Raw genomic sequence first — 16,562 nt, 5'->3', positions numbered from 1 at the left:
GCGTAGATCAAATTCCAATGCATATATTATCTATATTTTCTTTAATATTGTACGCTTAATAACATTCATCAGTGGTTCATGACCATCAACACCATGTATGGGAATACATTTCCACTCGTGTACTAAACATTGAACAACGTTAAGAGAAGTTGCGTCGATTATAAGAACACTTTGATTGGTTGAACGTTATCACAAATAATGTTTAAGTAACGACACCGGTTGTAAGAGTACAAACAATGCTGTGAAATGGTAAACAAAAAGGAAGATCAAGTAGATCCTGTATGTTAAGAACGAAACTTATTTGTCCCTGCTAGTTTACTTAAATCAGATCACGATGCCATCTTACAGTTTACGTCATGTATCAACAGGTGTGACCGGAGTCATTGTGTTTGACGAGCCTGAACGGAACCGAATGCTGAACTACCGGGTTCTTGACATGCGAGAAGATGGAACATTTTACAATCTCTACAGGTTCATCTTTGAAAAAAAAAACATGAATTTCCAAAAAGTAAGTTTTGATAAACTATTAATCATAACTCTAGCAACTTTAAACTTTTCATAGACGGACAAAATCTCTCCCTTTGCCCCATTCGATGCCTTTGTTCCCACAAAACTAGATAAGACAAAACTAAATGAGCCAAGTTCTTTTCAGGATGATCTGAAAATGTACAAAGAAAAAGGACGCTGGCCTACCAAGGATCCACCAGCAAACATTCCTGCCTGTGGTTATGAGGGAGAGATGTGTGTTGTCGAAGACTACCAAAGTATGTATTTTGGCTTAGGTCGTAAAGAAGGAGTTCAGAAATATATGCAATTTTAAATGACTATGATGCCGGTTATGATCAAAAAATAATTTAAGTTTAGTTATATATTGGGAAGTGATAGTGAGAATGATAATGTAATTGATGCCATACTCTTCAATACAAACAATTGTAAAGAAACATAACAAACATATATCGCCTCAGTTTTGTACCAATTTAAGTGTTTTTATTAGAATATCTCCAAGCATCAGTCTTCTAACTAAATTTTGTTTTGGATAATCCGATAAAATGTTTGACCCGAGTTTTTTTCTTAATTTAAGACAACTATTATGGAACAATTATCGGTGCGTCTGTGTCTGCTTCTGTTGTGCTGATGCTGGCCGTGGTGGTCCACATGATGCTCAGGTAAGCTGTAGTTGATGTGTGGTGTTGATGCTGGTCACAGTAGTCCACATGATGCTCTGGTAAGCTGTAGATGATGTGTGTTGTTGATGCTGGCCATAGTGGTTCACATGATGCTCAGGTAAGCTGTAGTTGACGTGGTGTTGATGCTGGTCATAGTGGTCCACATGATGCTCAGGTAAGCTGTGGTTGATGTGTGGTGTTGATGCTGGCCATAGTGGTCCTCATGATGCTCAGGTAAGCTGTGGTTGATGTGTGGTGTTGATGCTGGTCATAGTGGTCCACATGCTGCTCAGGTAAGCTGTAGTTGATGTGTGGTGTTGATGCTGGTCATAGTGGTCCACATGATGCTCAGGTAAGCTGTGGTTGATGTGTGGTGTTGATGCTGGTCATAGTAGTCCACATGATGCTCAGGTAAGCTGTAGTTGACGTGGTGTTGATGCTGGTCATAGTGGTCCACATGATGCTCAGGTAAGCTGTAGTTGATGTGTGGTGTTGATGCTGGCCATAGTGGTCCACATGATGCTCAGGTAAGCTGTGGTTGATGTGTGGTGTTGATGCTGGCCATAGTGGTCCTCATGATGCTCTGGTAAGCTATAGTTGACGTGGTGGTGATGCTGGCCATAGAGGTCTACATGATGCTCTGGTAAGCTGTAATTGACGTGTGGTATTGATGCTGGCCGTAGTGGTCCGCATGATGCTCAGGTAAGCTGTGGTTGATATGTGGTGATGATGCTGGCCATAGTGATCCACATGATGCTCTGGTAAGCTGTAGTTGATTTGTGGTGTTTATGCTGGCCATAGTGGTATATAAGGCATACTTGTGGTACCCAAGTTTAAAAAAATATAAGTATCGTTTTGCTCATTAGGGTGTACCTATTTATTGGTAATTGCTTTTATTTAAAAAAATCAATAAGCCAATATTCTTTTATATGTACATAAGTTTTGTTTTTGTTTTCATCATTTAAGTCAAATTAGTTAAATATAATAATGCATCAAATTGTGATTATCATTTTTCATTATAAACTTATATTGTACCTCTTTGATATTTATAAGAACGTTGTGCTTGCAGGCGCTACCGTCGACAGATAACGTTGCAGGGTATGCTGTGGCAGGTGCGCTTTGACGAGATAGACTTTGTGACCGCCCTTATGACCGGAAGTATAAGAGTAAGCCAGATTCTGCATCATCATTATGTGATGATACTCTCATTCACAACGATGTGATATTGTTAAAAAGGGACTCGCTCATGTTTTGGAACCACTTTTTTCACGGTTATGCATCCGAGAAACATGTAATTTTATGATTATTTCACCCTTTGATACTGCAATTGCATAAAAAAATACAATTGATGTATTGGTTGTGTTAAAAGCGAATCCACGGCGGACTAATGAACATAGAAATATTGCACCAAAACCACTCGCCCATAAGGACTCATATAAAAGCTAAACTTTAAGATTCTTATTGAATCGTGTTACTAAGGCTATTTAAAACCCTTGGCTTCAAAGACAATATCTGAGTATATATCAACATTTGTTGAAGGGTTCCAACCGTCAGTGTCTTAGTTTTAACACTCAAAATGATTTGCCTCACTTTGTTTCGTCATAGAAGAACGTGCATTTTACAAAACATGAGCGAGCCCCTTTAAGTTTTAAAACATTTTCGAATACATGTTTATTTGATTTATTTTAAATAATAAATTGAAACCTATTATAAACTTTGAATTGTCCGAGTAATTGATTTATAAAAAAAACGTTCATAGAAATGCAAAGTTTGCCTGATTTGAAAATCATATATTCAAAATATTAAAAACTGTTCTCCTGTTCTCGTGCAATGATTATGTAAGCTCGTATGGAAGTTATTCTCTATCAATCGCTTTTACAGAACAGTTTCAAAAACTTGTCAAAAAGAAAACCATCTTCAAAGACGTTAAAGCGGCGTCGAATTAACGTAACTGGTCTACCAAACATGAAGTCGATTACCGAGAACGGAAAGAAGGGTTCGCCGGAGATCACCTTGAAGGCACTTGATTCTGCCTCCATGTTTGGATTCGTTGCATTTGTTAGAGGTAAATCAATGGCAGACATACGTAGATATACAATGTATATAAGATATGACGTGAGTGGAAATAATGACGTTCCCTGTGACTTATCTTAGAATTGTGGTGCCGATGGTGTAACGTGTTTTAAGTCATCGTTGCGACACCAACGGTGTTACGTGATTTAAGGTCAATGTCCTTGTGAATCAATTTTAAATTTTGGCACCGTTAGTCTAACGTGTTTAAAGTCCGTGTCAAATTCAAGAACTGCGGCACCTTGGTGTAACATGTTTTAAGGTCTCTATCCTTGTGACTCAATTATGAATTTTGAATTGTGTTACCGATGGTGTAACGGTTTTTTTTCAATAATCTTGTACTATTTAAGAATTGCGGCGCCGACGGTGTAACGTGTTTTTTTAAGATCCATACCGAATCTTTAAGGACAATCACAGTGGGCGAGTGTTACAAACAATATAAGCAAACAGCTAAGACATAACAAGAGACACACATGCATCAGACCCATTTCTGATAAAAATTCGCGGTTGTAATATTTATTAGACAATGGCAAACAATGGCAAACACGTGTGTGTGTGTGTGTGTGTGTGTGTGCGTGCGTGTGTGTGTGTGTGTGTGTGTGCCATGATAGTGTTCACCAGGATAACATCGCACCTGACCACGTTTGAATCGATACGCATTAACCTATGCTTAACAGCTGAATACTATATACGTTTTTCATGTTTAATGACACGTTTCTCTCTTATGAACCTCGATGACTATGTTATAACAGTAACTATTGCTTGAGCAATCTATTAATTGTTCATAACAGTAACTTATGATTGAGCAATCTATTAATTGTTCATAAAAGTTACTATTTATTGTCCAGTCTTTTTGTCTTTTTTACAAAATTGTTTGAACAGAACAGAACAGAACAGATATTTTATTAAGACTTGTACAAAGTACATCATCTTCTTAACCACATATGAATAATAAATAAACAAACACATGGTATGACATAGGTTATACATACTATGGAATAGAATCATAAATACATTCAAAAAAATAAATAAATATATATGCAAATCAGGTGAGGATGAACAAAACTATTATAATTATAAGTCAATATTTAAAATTGATCTTCTAATACTCAGAGCTTGTTTGACAAATAAGGACAGTTTTATAAGTTCTTGTTTATTTCTTGTGTTTAACAGTTCGATGAACTTAAAAACAGACGGACGTAAATAATAATACCGTTTTATGTATTTCTTTCTTATAGTTTCAAAACGTGTACACGTACAAATAAAATGAAATTCGTCTTCTATATCTCTTGAGTTACAGCATAAACAATGTCTTTCTTCACGTTGTATTCGATTACGATTATATCTACCCGTTTGAATCCTTAACGGGTGTGCAGAAAGTCTAAGTCTGCAGAAAAATAGTCGTAAGCTTTTAGGTAATAAATCCAAATAATCTTCATACACAAAAGTAGTCTTAAATTTGAACAAGCAATGTTGTTTTATAAAAGCATATTTATTTGTGGTTTAATTCTTCGTTGTATACAAAGCAACTATTGTATTTTGTATATGCTTTTAAACACTCTCTTTCTTGTCATTTTAGGAAATCTTACGTCTGTTAAACGGATGCAGATGCCTACATTGAATTTGACAAAATGCGTATTACAACAATTGAATCAGGTATGTTCAACTAGATATGATATTGATAATTGTATTACCCTTTAAATTTAAAAACTGCATGCATTTGTGTATAGTAACCTTCAACTACTAGTATTAGAATATACGTCGAAATTTCTATAAAATCTGCCAATATGTGTGAGTATATTCATGGTATGTTGTATTATCAGTGCAGGACAGATTGTATGATTCTCAAGGTTTATTCAAACAAATACTATGATTGAGAACACATAAGATCAACGGCTCGTAAGAAAGTTTAACATCCCTGTAGAACGGGATAACATACTGCACCTTTGTTTCATTTCTCTTTCAGATAACGTAAATAAAGCCTTCATTCGATATTTTCTCCTTCAGATAATGGAAATAAAGCCTTTTTTCGATCGTTTCTCCTTCTTATAATGGAAATCAAGTCTTCTTTCGATCGTTTCTTCTTCAGATAATGGAAATAAAGCCTTCTTTCGATCGTTTCTCCTCCAGATAACGGAAATATTTAGCCCTTATTTTATTTTATCTTTCTCTCTCAGATAACGGAAATAAAGCACCAGAACATATGCGCATTTGTTGGAGCATGTCTCGAGCCGAACCGTTTACTCTTGCTATGGGAATACTGTGCGAAGGGCAGTCTTCAAGATGTCATTTGGAACCAGAACATCAAACTCGACCAGATGTTCATGTTTGCCCTCAGCCACGATGTTGCAAAGGTCTGTGAAATAAATGAAAACAATGAAAAGTACAGAGACAACCCTATCTTTAATTAACCAGTATCATGTTTAAAGACACACTGACCAAAGCCAAACAGAGACATGCAACATCACGTGATAACAAACATTACATAAATCACAAAATATCACAATATTAAGGGAAAAAACGCCTGCTTTACTGTCATATGACCTGTATTTTTTGAAAGACTGTAATTTAACCTCGAGAGGCTGTTATTTCGTGAGATGTATCAAAGAGGGTACGTACTCGTACTAACGACCTAGCATGAAATAACTATGACTAACTGCAGTTTAATACCATTTTTTTTTTATATAACACTGAAATAAACGAGGTCATATGAAACAAAAGCATCCCTTTAAGCGACAGTGGGGGTTACAGCTAACATTGAAAACTAAGTTAGGAATCACTGGTGGATTTAGCCGATTAATGTTTAAGCAATACAATTATTTTATTGATTTGTTTTACTTAAAACAATCATTTTAATGTATTATACGCTTTTTACATTTCGGAAGAGAGGTCATTAAAAAGCACACAAAATGTTCAAAGTATGATAACAGTATTCTTGGGTTGATTGAAAATGTCCGTTGGCAGTAAATCACTTTTATAGGTCCGTGTTGGCTTGTAATGTTCTTTGACAGTAAGTTGCAATGAGTTTTGTCTTTTCTTTAAATGTTTCTTTGTTTCTTAAAAGTATAGAGCACATTGTCAGTTAATTCATTCTTCAAAATCTAGCAAGCTAACAAGGGTTCTATTGATCTTATACTGACGGATATCAGAATAATACTCATTTCTCATTTGTACTCTAAAGTACTACAGCACTTAATAACTAATTATCATCCATAAATGATTACATTTGAAACTTGATGATAAACTGAGCTAAATGTCAACCTTACACATATCCTCATATTTTCATTGAATTCTTCAAATTTATTATCTCTAGTAACAAAAGATGTAGCATTTCAATCGAATATTACCTGCCTGTAGATTCTGAAAAGAGTAAACATAGGACAGTTTTTTTATGAATCTCATTAAGAAAGCTGTACTGATATTACGATATATTTCTAACTCACAAAATAAATGTTTACATATCTACATCTCTATACAGGGTCTTGAACTATTACACAAGAGCGCCATATATTTTCACGGGAACTTGCGCAGCACCAACTGTGTTGTGGACAGCCGATGGACATGCAAACTGACTGACTTCGGTGTCCCGACAATTCGAGAAATGGAGAAAGTCGCCGCTAAACAGACTAATGAAAATCCACCCTGGGAAAGTATGTCATTTTCATAAATACCTTGGGAAAGAAGGTCCTTTCCGTAATTACCCTGGGAAAGTATGTCATTTTCGGGATTACCCTGGTAAAGCTGGTCGTTTCCGTAAATAACCTGGGAAAGTACGTCAATAGTGTAATTACCTTGGGAAAGAAGGTCCTTTTGATTAACCTGGGAATGTAGGTTAAATGTAGGTTATTTTCGTGATAACCCTGAGATAGCAGGTCATTTCAGTAATTACCTAGGGGAACTATGCCATTTTCGTTTCAACCCTGGGAGAGTATGTCATTTTCGTGATTAAACTGGGAAAGTATGTCATTTTCGTGATTACCCTGGGAAAGGAGGTCGTTTCCGTGAATAACCTGGGAAAGCAAGTTCCTTTCGTAAAACCACCTAGGGAAAATAGGTCATTTTTCGTAATTACCCTGGAAGAGGATATCACTTTCGTAATTCTACTGGCAAAGGATTTCAGTTTTATAATAGCCCAGGTAAAGTAGGTAACTTTCGTAATTACTCTGGTGAAGAAGGTCACTTTCATAACTGCCTCTTAGCTTATGCTTTCCTATTATATAACATGCTGGAAACAACAGGGACATTCCGAGAGGCCAAGACTTATTTATAACCCATTGTAGAGATAGCATGTCAAAGGCCTAACAAATGACTATGTCTTACAGTCGGTCAACAGCCGCATTGAAATAGATGTGCAACTCAAAATTAGGAGGCGTACCTCTATCCTATTTAGAGGAACACTTTTTAACTGGAGGTACAGGTTTTAATATAGATTTGCAACTTTAAACTAGAAGAATGATACATAATAAACGACAGTATATGGCGATTAAGAAGACAGCTACAGAGTGAATTCAATCACTCTTGATTCTTTGTTAAAAAGTTCTGAGAGTGAAAATGCACGTGCCTCTCTCTAGTGGTGCTCAAGTCAACAACCTTTTGGTGGCGCAGGTTTTATAACGATATAAAAAACAACAACAAACAACAACAACAACAATATTTTCGTGGAAACATTATTGTTGATATTTATAATTTAATGTGCATTTGGGATTATTTGTGTCGCGTCGGTCTATTAATATATGTAATATATGTAAAGTAAGCTTGCAATATAACTATTGCAATCTTACTCATGAAAAAAGGTGTCTAGAAACGAGATTTTGTGAGCTTTTCTTATTAAATAGTTTAAATTCATTCCTAGTGATATGTGTGTTTATTTTTGCATAGATCAGATTCCTAGCCAAGACTAAATTCCTAAGGCTTGAAGGCCTAATTTAATCCTTCTATAAGTGACTTCAACCCCACCTCCCAGCCCCCCCCCCCACAAAAAAAAACAAAAACGTGTATAGTACATTGCATAATTGTCATCAGATTTCTGATCTGAGTAACCAGCTGTACAGTTTTCGAGGTTTTATTAAGGAAATGGACCCTAAATGGCCCCGAGCCAATAAACAAAAACACAGGAAATTGGCCCCTACTCTGACACCAGTGCAATTAGCATGAGATGCACAGCAGGGGATTGTCATGCCAAACATTCCTTAAACTAGGCCTTTAACTGCTTAATTAAAATTACTACGCGACCTACTTGCAGCGTAGTTGAATGTAAATAATTCTGATATTGTAAACCAACAATATGCACCTGAGGTTATTTCGAAATCAATTGGTCGAGATGCTCCGATTAAACCAGACCACAAGACAACATACACACATTACACAAGTTCTAAAATATCGTTATTAGTAAATGTTAATTTCACGTGATTTATTTCAGATTTGCTATGGATGGCACCGGAGTGTTTACGAGAGGAGAGGAAGGAAAGATGTGTTGACCGCCAGAAGGTCGACATCTACGCTCTGGGAATAATCCTGAAGGAGGTATTTACACGGTCCGGGCCTTACAGCGAGTACCCTTTCCTCGAATCGAACGGTATGTTCCGATCGGAACATCCCTGCCATTATCAAACAGATATGACCTATGAAATAATACTGGATTAAAAACAAATCGATTTTTAATGTGGATTTTTTATCAATCGTCAGGGGACATAGAAAATTAATATTTTAGGAAGGAGAAGTAGAGGTATAAAAAGTTAAATTGACTTTTGTTTCAAGTTACTCGAAAGCGTAATTAGGTAACCAATCAAAATTATTCAATTCCATATGTATCCGAACGGGTCTACATAGCGTTATGGTAATCGAGTCAATTGCCACTAGCTTCATCACATTTTTGTAATCTTGAAGCCAATTAACGAGGTCTATTCCGAAGCCTGTCGGGGAATAGTTATTTGAATGGGCATGTTCGACTTAAATGGAAGTTTTTCTCTGATTTATTTTCTCTTTGTCTACACGAATATATCATTATTCGTTTAGATATAGAGTCGTCTTTTAACGTGTACATAATTTTAATTCCAAATTTCAGAAATTGTGGAGAAGATCAAATGCCCTGTGAAGGAAGAGCGACCGTTTCGTCCGATGTTGTCATTACAACTGCGGCAGCATACGGAACTCACGTCGTTGATCGAGAGCTGTTGGAGCGAAGACCCATCAAGTCGCCCGAATGCCAATAGGGTCCTCAAACAACTCAACAAAATTAACCCACAGTGAGACTTGCTTTATTTGCCTGATACGAAAATTGTACAAATAGCATCCACTTTGCTGTGATATTAATGTTAGTAATATTTGTTTTAATTTTTAAAACAATATATTCAATATTGACATGGAAGCCGAATTAGAACGTATTTGAAGTATATAAATTCTTATAAATAGTTGTTTTTTTTTAAAATTAATTCTAAAACAAACGGTAAAAATATGGTATTGCTAAAATGGTAAGTTGAAGAAATTTAAGCTGCGCAAATTTTGAACTCATTCTTTTTTTTCTATTTCAGGAATCTGTCTATGATAGACAACATGATTGTGATGCTGGAGAAGTACGCCAACCACCTGGAGGACCTTGTAGCGGAGAGGACGAGCGAGTTGGATGCTGAGAAGGCCAAGACAGAAAACCTCCTGTACCGCATGCTACCGCAGTGAGTCTATATGCATGTACTGGTCTCTTTAAAATGCGGTTACACTACTCGTTAACAGAAAATATCGCCGATGAGTCCTATTCAGTTCAATTCAGTCAAATGACCACATCCCCCGTTGTGGAAATATCTGAACAATGCATAACGAAGTGAATAATCTAGGGCTAAGTAGCATAGGTACAATACAAAAAAATATAATACATATTTAATATGATGGTATAATACACTGTGGCAATAAATTATTGTGTTAGTTTGGCGTATACATACCTTCTCAAAACGGAATAAAAGTAAATATCTCTAGCTACATATTATAACTATATCGAAGAAGAACACGAGTGTTATATAACTATAAACTGTTTAAGAATGCAGCTTCAGTCTCTCAGTACCTTTATGTCCCATTTCGATTGTTAATCTACTGAATGCATCAATTTTGTACTAGTACCAAGAACTTTATTAATGTTTCAAAATGTTTACATATAAATATATATCACTAATATCTGATATATATATAAACTACGTAATTTTGTATTTGTCATACTCTTACTGCACAAAATGTTATATCAAAGTCATTTTTTTTCGATTCAGAACTGTCGCGGAAGAATTGAAGTTTGGTCGACCAATCAAAGCTGAGCATTTTGACGAATCTACACTATACTTCTCAGATATTGTCGGCTTTACTTCCATATGTTCAACCAGCACACCTATTGAGGTAGGTGTGTCTATTCCAACATCACGCATATAAAGGTAGGTTCATCTATTCCAACAGCTCTGCTAGCGAAGTAGGGTCATCTTTTCCAACAGCACGCATATCAAGGTAGGTTCATCGATTTAAACAGTACGCCCTTCGAGGTAGGTTCATCTTTTACAACAGCAGACCTATCGAGAAAGGGTCATCTAATCAAACAGCGCCCTTATCAAAGTAGGTTAACCTATTCCCACAGTACGCCTATCGAGGTAGATAAATCTATTACAACAATACACCTATCGAGGTAGTCTCATATATTACAACAGCACATCTAACGAGGTAGGGCTATCTTTTACAACAGCACATCTTACATGGTAGGGCAATCTTTTACAACAGCACAACTAACGAGGTAGATTTATCTTGTGTAACAGCAAGAATATCGAGGTATGTTCATCTACAATATGTTCCGACAGCACACCTTTCCATGTAGGTTCATCTGTGCCATGTTCCAAAAGCACATCTATCGATGTAAGTTCATCTTCGTTTTGTTCCAACAACATACATTTCTATGTAGGTTCAACGGCGCTATGTTCCACTAGCACACCTTTTTATGTAGGTTCATTTGCGCCATGCTCCAACAGAACGCATATCGAGGTAGGTCAATCTGCGCTATGTCCCAACAGCACACTTATCGGGGTAGGTCAATCTGCGCTATGTTACAACAGCACACCTATCGAGGTAGGTGCATATGCAAAATGTTCAAATAGCACACTTTTTCGAGGTAGGTCAAGCTGCGCTATGTTCCAACAGCACACCTTTCTATGTAGGTTCATCTGCGCTATGTTCCAACAGCACATCTTTCTATGTAGGTTCATCTGCGCTATGTTCCAAGAGAACGCCTATCGAGGTAGGTTAATCTGACTTCCAAAAGCACACTTATCGAGGTAGGTTTTTATGCAAAATGTTCAAATAGCACACTTATCGAGGTTCATATACTATAGCATCATTTGGTTTTGATACTTTAAAGCTCATTAAAGAGTTTGTTATTTTAATGCTTGAAACAAGAATTTACAGAGCAGTCCATGGTTTAATGAGAAGATTTTGATTCAAAGTATTTAAAACGTTATTCATAAACATAAGCAAAGAGCCCGTCTGATAGCAATAAGGAACTTCCGACATATATCTCTATTTGGCAAAGTTTATTTTCAAAATATATTTTACGTGAAGCTGTTTTCTTTAGATATGATGCCCGTCTTTTTCAGGTGGTTAATTTATTAAACAGTCTCTACACTCTCTTCGACGATATAATCACCAGATATGACGTGTATAAGGTAAGTGTTTCTCAAGCAATTTAGGGGAATAAGAATAGACATTTTCGTTATTCATGCTTATTGGACTTTTTAACATTGCTGGCGGCAAAACCTATCAATCATTTCTTTTATGCAGTTTAATAGGAGTTATATTGATGCACCTTATTGAATAATTAAACATCACACATTTTTGTACCAGCCTTTATTGCGTGCACTTAATGCAGCTATTATCTTAACCTGATTTAAATCATTAATTGAAGACTGCCGATTCACTAAACATAAAACTAGGATGGGTTATATACATGTACATCAACTATTAATACTGAAATAACCACTATAGGTAGAAACCATTGGCGATGCGTACATGCTCGCGAGCGGTTTACCGAAGCGAAACGGAAAGAAGCATATACAAGACGTAGCCGACTGCGCCCTGGACATCCTCGCGTCCATATCCGCATTCTGCATCCCCCATCAGCCCGACAAGAGGGTCAGGATAAGAGTGGGTGCGTGTAAAAGAAAAATGAAGTCAATTACGCACAATATAGCTTGATGCATTTTAATGCATAACCATGTTTGACTCAATTGATTTTAATAAAAACAAAGATAGATAAATAGGTTTATAAATGGGTTTGTTTTTTCAAAACGCCAAAACATCGCTATTTTTTTTTTCATCTGTGCTTGTATCTAAATCATTTTGTTTTGTTTTAATCATGACCAACAAATAAGTTAAACACGATTATTCATTAACATTGTGATGCATCATCCTAGATTGTGCGCCTTAACAGCAAAATCGATAATCTTTTGTTTAAACATATGTGTTTCTTCAACAGATATGTCAAACATGGCAACTTTGTATGTCATACTAGAAAATACATGGTAATCATTTCAAAAGGGTTACAAAAAAGTGTTTTAAAGCTGTTAATGAAACATGTGTAATTCCTTTTTGGCTGTCCATTTGAATTTAAGAGTTTGAGCTGTTTACCATGTAACAATTTTATGTTGAGCGTGTTGTTATTGTTCTTGTTCCTGTTATTCTTATACAGGTTTTATTTTTAATTAGACACATCGTTGCAATGTGTAATAGAAAACGCTGCTGGTTCTGTTGCACGGAAACATCTCGGTCAAGGCTCGTTATATTTTGTTTCAATCGGACGCTTAACTAAATGACAAAAGCGTTGTTCTTCAAATTGCAGGTATTCACTCTGGCCCAGTTGTTGCTGGCGTTGTTGGTTTAGCGATGCCGAGGTACTGCTTGTTTGGAGACACGGTCAACACGGCGTCAAGGATGGAGTCGAGTGGACTGCGTAAGTATAAGGCATGGTCCTTGTGATAGAATATAAGTCAAACTTAAATTTAATCAGGTTTTATTGAAATGGATTACTCTAAGAGACTCAGTGATGATATATTGTTCATATTTTGTCATTGCTGCAGACGTTTTCTTATTGAAAAAAGAAAGGCCTTGTAATAATCGTATGACTGTATTTGTACATTGTTCTATTTTAGAGCAAGAGTTTTTTTCTGAAGCATCTAAATACTAAAACAAACAGAATTAAATTACTTGTCCTTTACAAGTGTCTACATGTCAAAATTGTCTTATTGCTTTCTATAAGTACTTTTTATTACTTGTTTTGTTGTAACTACCATAACTGCTTACAACAGCGAAGTTTTGATATAAAGCATAACGCATTAACAACATTATTGTTTTAATCATTGAAACTTTCCCACTCATAAACATTAATTAGCGTATTCATTTTCGGCGTATCTGTATAAGACGGAGATTTTCGACCAATCAAATATTGTATATAGGGCCCGGTGTGTAAATACACAAGAAAGAAAAAAACGTTTTGATTGGTATATATATCAAGCTGAGGTGAACATATAATTCACTTTTTATGAAGACTTAAAGGTTAAGTTGATTTTCATGATATTCATAATGTATTAACGACATAAGATACTTGTCAATCGTTGGCAAAAATTTGAGTCACTCGGGACCTTTCGGCTTGTTTCCCGAAGCTTCTCGGAGACCGTCGAGTACTTAATATTGTTCAACTCTCATAATATACATTGTAGCGCAATAGGTTGTTTTTCTATATTATAACAAAGTTAGTGTTTTAAATATACTATAGTACATGCATACAGGAAGAATCTTTTCCATACCTTTATATACACTTTTATTTTTGTCAATCAACTGCTGTCTTATTTTGAGTTTAATTCTATTTTAACGTACCTCAAACAGTTCACACCGTTAAGTCGCGGACATTCCTTACTGACCATGTACTTTTGAAGGAAGTATTCTACTAAAACGTTTATTGATTTTTCCATTTCCATTTTACAGCCATGCGGATCCACTTGAGCTCACACTCAAAAGAGGCATTGGATGCATACCCCGGGTACCATCTGATCTGTCGAGGTGAGATTCCAGTAAAGGGCAAAGGGAACATGAGGACGTACTTTCTTTGTGGTCGAGACGGATTTAAAAAAGAACTGCCATACTCAGAGCAATATGACAATTGTGACAACTTGAATTTTCGTGCCTCTGTGACGTCAATGAATTCTATGGCGTCATTGATTTCCGGGGCGTCATCAAGTTTCACAACAAGTCCGTCCTTGGAGTTCGCACATAAAGGATCCCAAGTGTCGTCTACATTCTCTGAAGACTTGGACGAAAAGTACAAATCAGAACAAACAAGTATTTTTGACGTGACATATTTGTGAGAGAATAACGTAGAAACTACGTTGTCATTGCATAGAAGTATTATACAACAAAAGACGAGAACTATTTTACAAATCCATTTTCAGTGGATATGAGATACATTTGCTCCAAATAATGAGAGACCAACACAGTTCTCTAAGCCGGCGGATATATGTAAAAAGCTTATTTATAATTGAAAAGGGCGTTTTGACTCTCTAATTTGAAATATAAACGACAGCAAGGGAACTAGTACACGATTGTTTGCTGAACAGTTTACTAATTGAAACTTATTGACATGAGATGTGCTTTGAGCTGCAATCAGTAGAGCTAGGTGTGTATTTCTTAAGTTGAAATGGTTGACAAACTTGCATTGGTGATATATTTAAGCTTTAAGTGTTCATAGTGATATTCAACAATTTAGAAACCCTACCATAGACATGTGCGTGAAGTTAGCACCGTAGCACCGTATCACCATATCACCGCGGTGATGCGGTGCTAGCACCGTATCTCCATATATTGTCAGATCAGTATACTAGTAATATTAAGAGTCTCTTATTCCTGGATAATGCACCTATAACACTGTGGGCCAAGCCCTAACCATAGGTAAAAGTTGCATGTGAATAACCTAGGATTTTAGGCCGGCAATGCCGTATTTGAATATAGGCACATAATGGCTATTTGCCACATAGTCAGTAAAAAAACACGCCGAAACGTTGGTTTATAATTAAAAGTAAAGTATACGTGTTATTTTTTGTGTTACTCAATTAACCACATAGTCAGTAACTCATATACAGGGGAAACCTTAAAATCAGCGATGGGACCATAGCGATCAATGTCACCGTGTAGCCAAAACATGGCCATGGGTGATAGAACATGTTAATTTCCTAGGATTTCAGGCTGAATAGGCGGAATAAGGAGATGACATAGGTTCCAAATGACTATTTATCGCATAAAATGGTATAACTATGGTGCGGAAACCTCAAAATGAGCATGGAGACCATAACGACCTATGTCATCGTGTAGCCGAGGACTAGGCCTAGGTAATTGTATTTGTGAATAACCTAGGATTTTAGACAGGCTTTGCGGTAGAGGAACATACAATAGACCCCCAATGTCTATTTGCCGCATATTCATTAACTGGTTATGGCACGGACACTTTAAAACAAGCAAGGGGACCATATCGACATATGTCACCATGTAGCCGAGACCTAGTCCTAGTTGATAGTACATATGAATAACCTAGGATTTTAAGCAGGCTATGCGAGATACGTACATGGAAAAGGCTCCCAATGCCTATTTGCCTCTTATAAATGACATGTTATGGTGCAAAAACCATAAAACGAGAAACGGGACCAAAGCGACCTATGTCACCATGTAGCAGAGACCTAGTCCTAGGTGAAAGTAAATATGACTAACCTAGGATTTTATGCAGGCTATGCGAGATAGGGACTTAGAAAAGGCTCCCAATGTATATTTTCCTCATATCCATTACATGTTATGGTGCAAAAACCTTCAAACAAAGCAAGGGGACCATAGCGCACTATATCAGTGTGAATCTTAGACCTAGTCCTAGGTGATAGTACATATGAATTACCTAGGATTTTAGGTAGGCTATGAGTGATAGGGGCATGGAAAAGTCTCCCAATGGCTATTTCCCTCATATTCATTACATGTTATTATGCAAACACCTTGAAACGAGCAAGGGGACCAAAGCGACCTATGTCAGCTCGTTGCTTAGATCTTTTTCTAGGTGATAGTACATATGAATTATCTAGGATTTTAGGCAGGCTATGCAATATAGGGACATGGGAAAGGCCCCTTATGCCTATTTGCCTCATTTTCATTACATGTTATGGTGAAGAAACCTTAAATCGAGCAAGGGGACCATAGCGACCTATGCCAGTTCGTTGCTTAGACCTATTCCTAGGTGATAAAACATATGAATTACCTAGGATTTTAGGCAGATTGTGA

The 16,562-nt window shown here is 36.5% G+C and overlaps 1 protein-coding gene across 3 annotated transcripts in view; it reads left to right on the top strand.

The window, feature by feature from the left end:
- Positions 1-14,659, top strand: part of LOC128232039 (atrial natriuretic peptide receptor 2-like) — a 47,836-nt gene extending 33,177 nt beyond the window's left edge. For 2 of the 3 annotated variants that reach the window (XM_052945380.1, XM_052945379.1), the window contains 16 exons: positions 369-508; positions 653-764; positions 1,082-1,166; positions 2,236-2,332; positions 3,048-3,231; positions 4,816-4,892; positions 5,414-5,590; positions 6,715-6,886; positions 8,656-8,811; positions 9,301-9,481; positions 9,767-9,907; positions 10,490-10,613; positions 11,852-11,920; positions 12,240-12,402; positions 13,093-13,203; positions 14,235-14,659. In XM_052945380.1, the coding sequence (XP_052801340.1) occupies positions 369-508; positions 653-764; positions 1,082-1,166; positions 2,236-2,332; positions 3,048-3,231; positions 4,816-4,892; positions 5,414-5,590; positions 6,715-6,886; positions 8,656-8,811; positions 9,301-9,481; positions 9,767-9,907; positions 10,490-10,613; positions 11,852-11,920; positions 12,240-12,402; positions 13,093-13,203; positions 14,235-14,614 (2,369 nt within the window). In that variant the 3' untranslated portion in view covers positions 14,615-14,659. Of the gene's footprint in view, positions 1-368; positions 509-652; positions 765-1,081; positions 1,167-2,235; positions 2,333-3,047; positions 3,232-4,815; positions 4,893-5,413; positions 5,591-6,714; positions 6,887-8,655; positions 8,812-9,300; positions 9,482-9,766; positions 9,908-10,489; positions 10,614-11,851; positions 11,921-12,239; positions 12,403-13,092; positions 13,204-14,234 lie in introns of those variants that run through there. The other variant, XM_052945381.1, reaches the window with a different exon arrangement.
- The last annotated feature ends 1,903 nt before the right edge of the window (positions 14,660-16,562 follow it).

This window comes from Mya arenaria, chromosome 4, assembly GCF_026914265.1.
Source record: "Mya arenaria isolate MELC-2E11 chromosome 4, ASM2691426v1".
Lineage (NCBI taxonomy): Eukaryota > Metazoa > Mollusca > Bivalvia > Myida > Myidae > Mya > Mya arenaria.
Note: the sequence above shows the minus strand (reverse complement) of the source record. Positions and strands in the feature narration are given on the sequence as shown.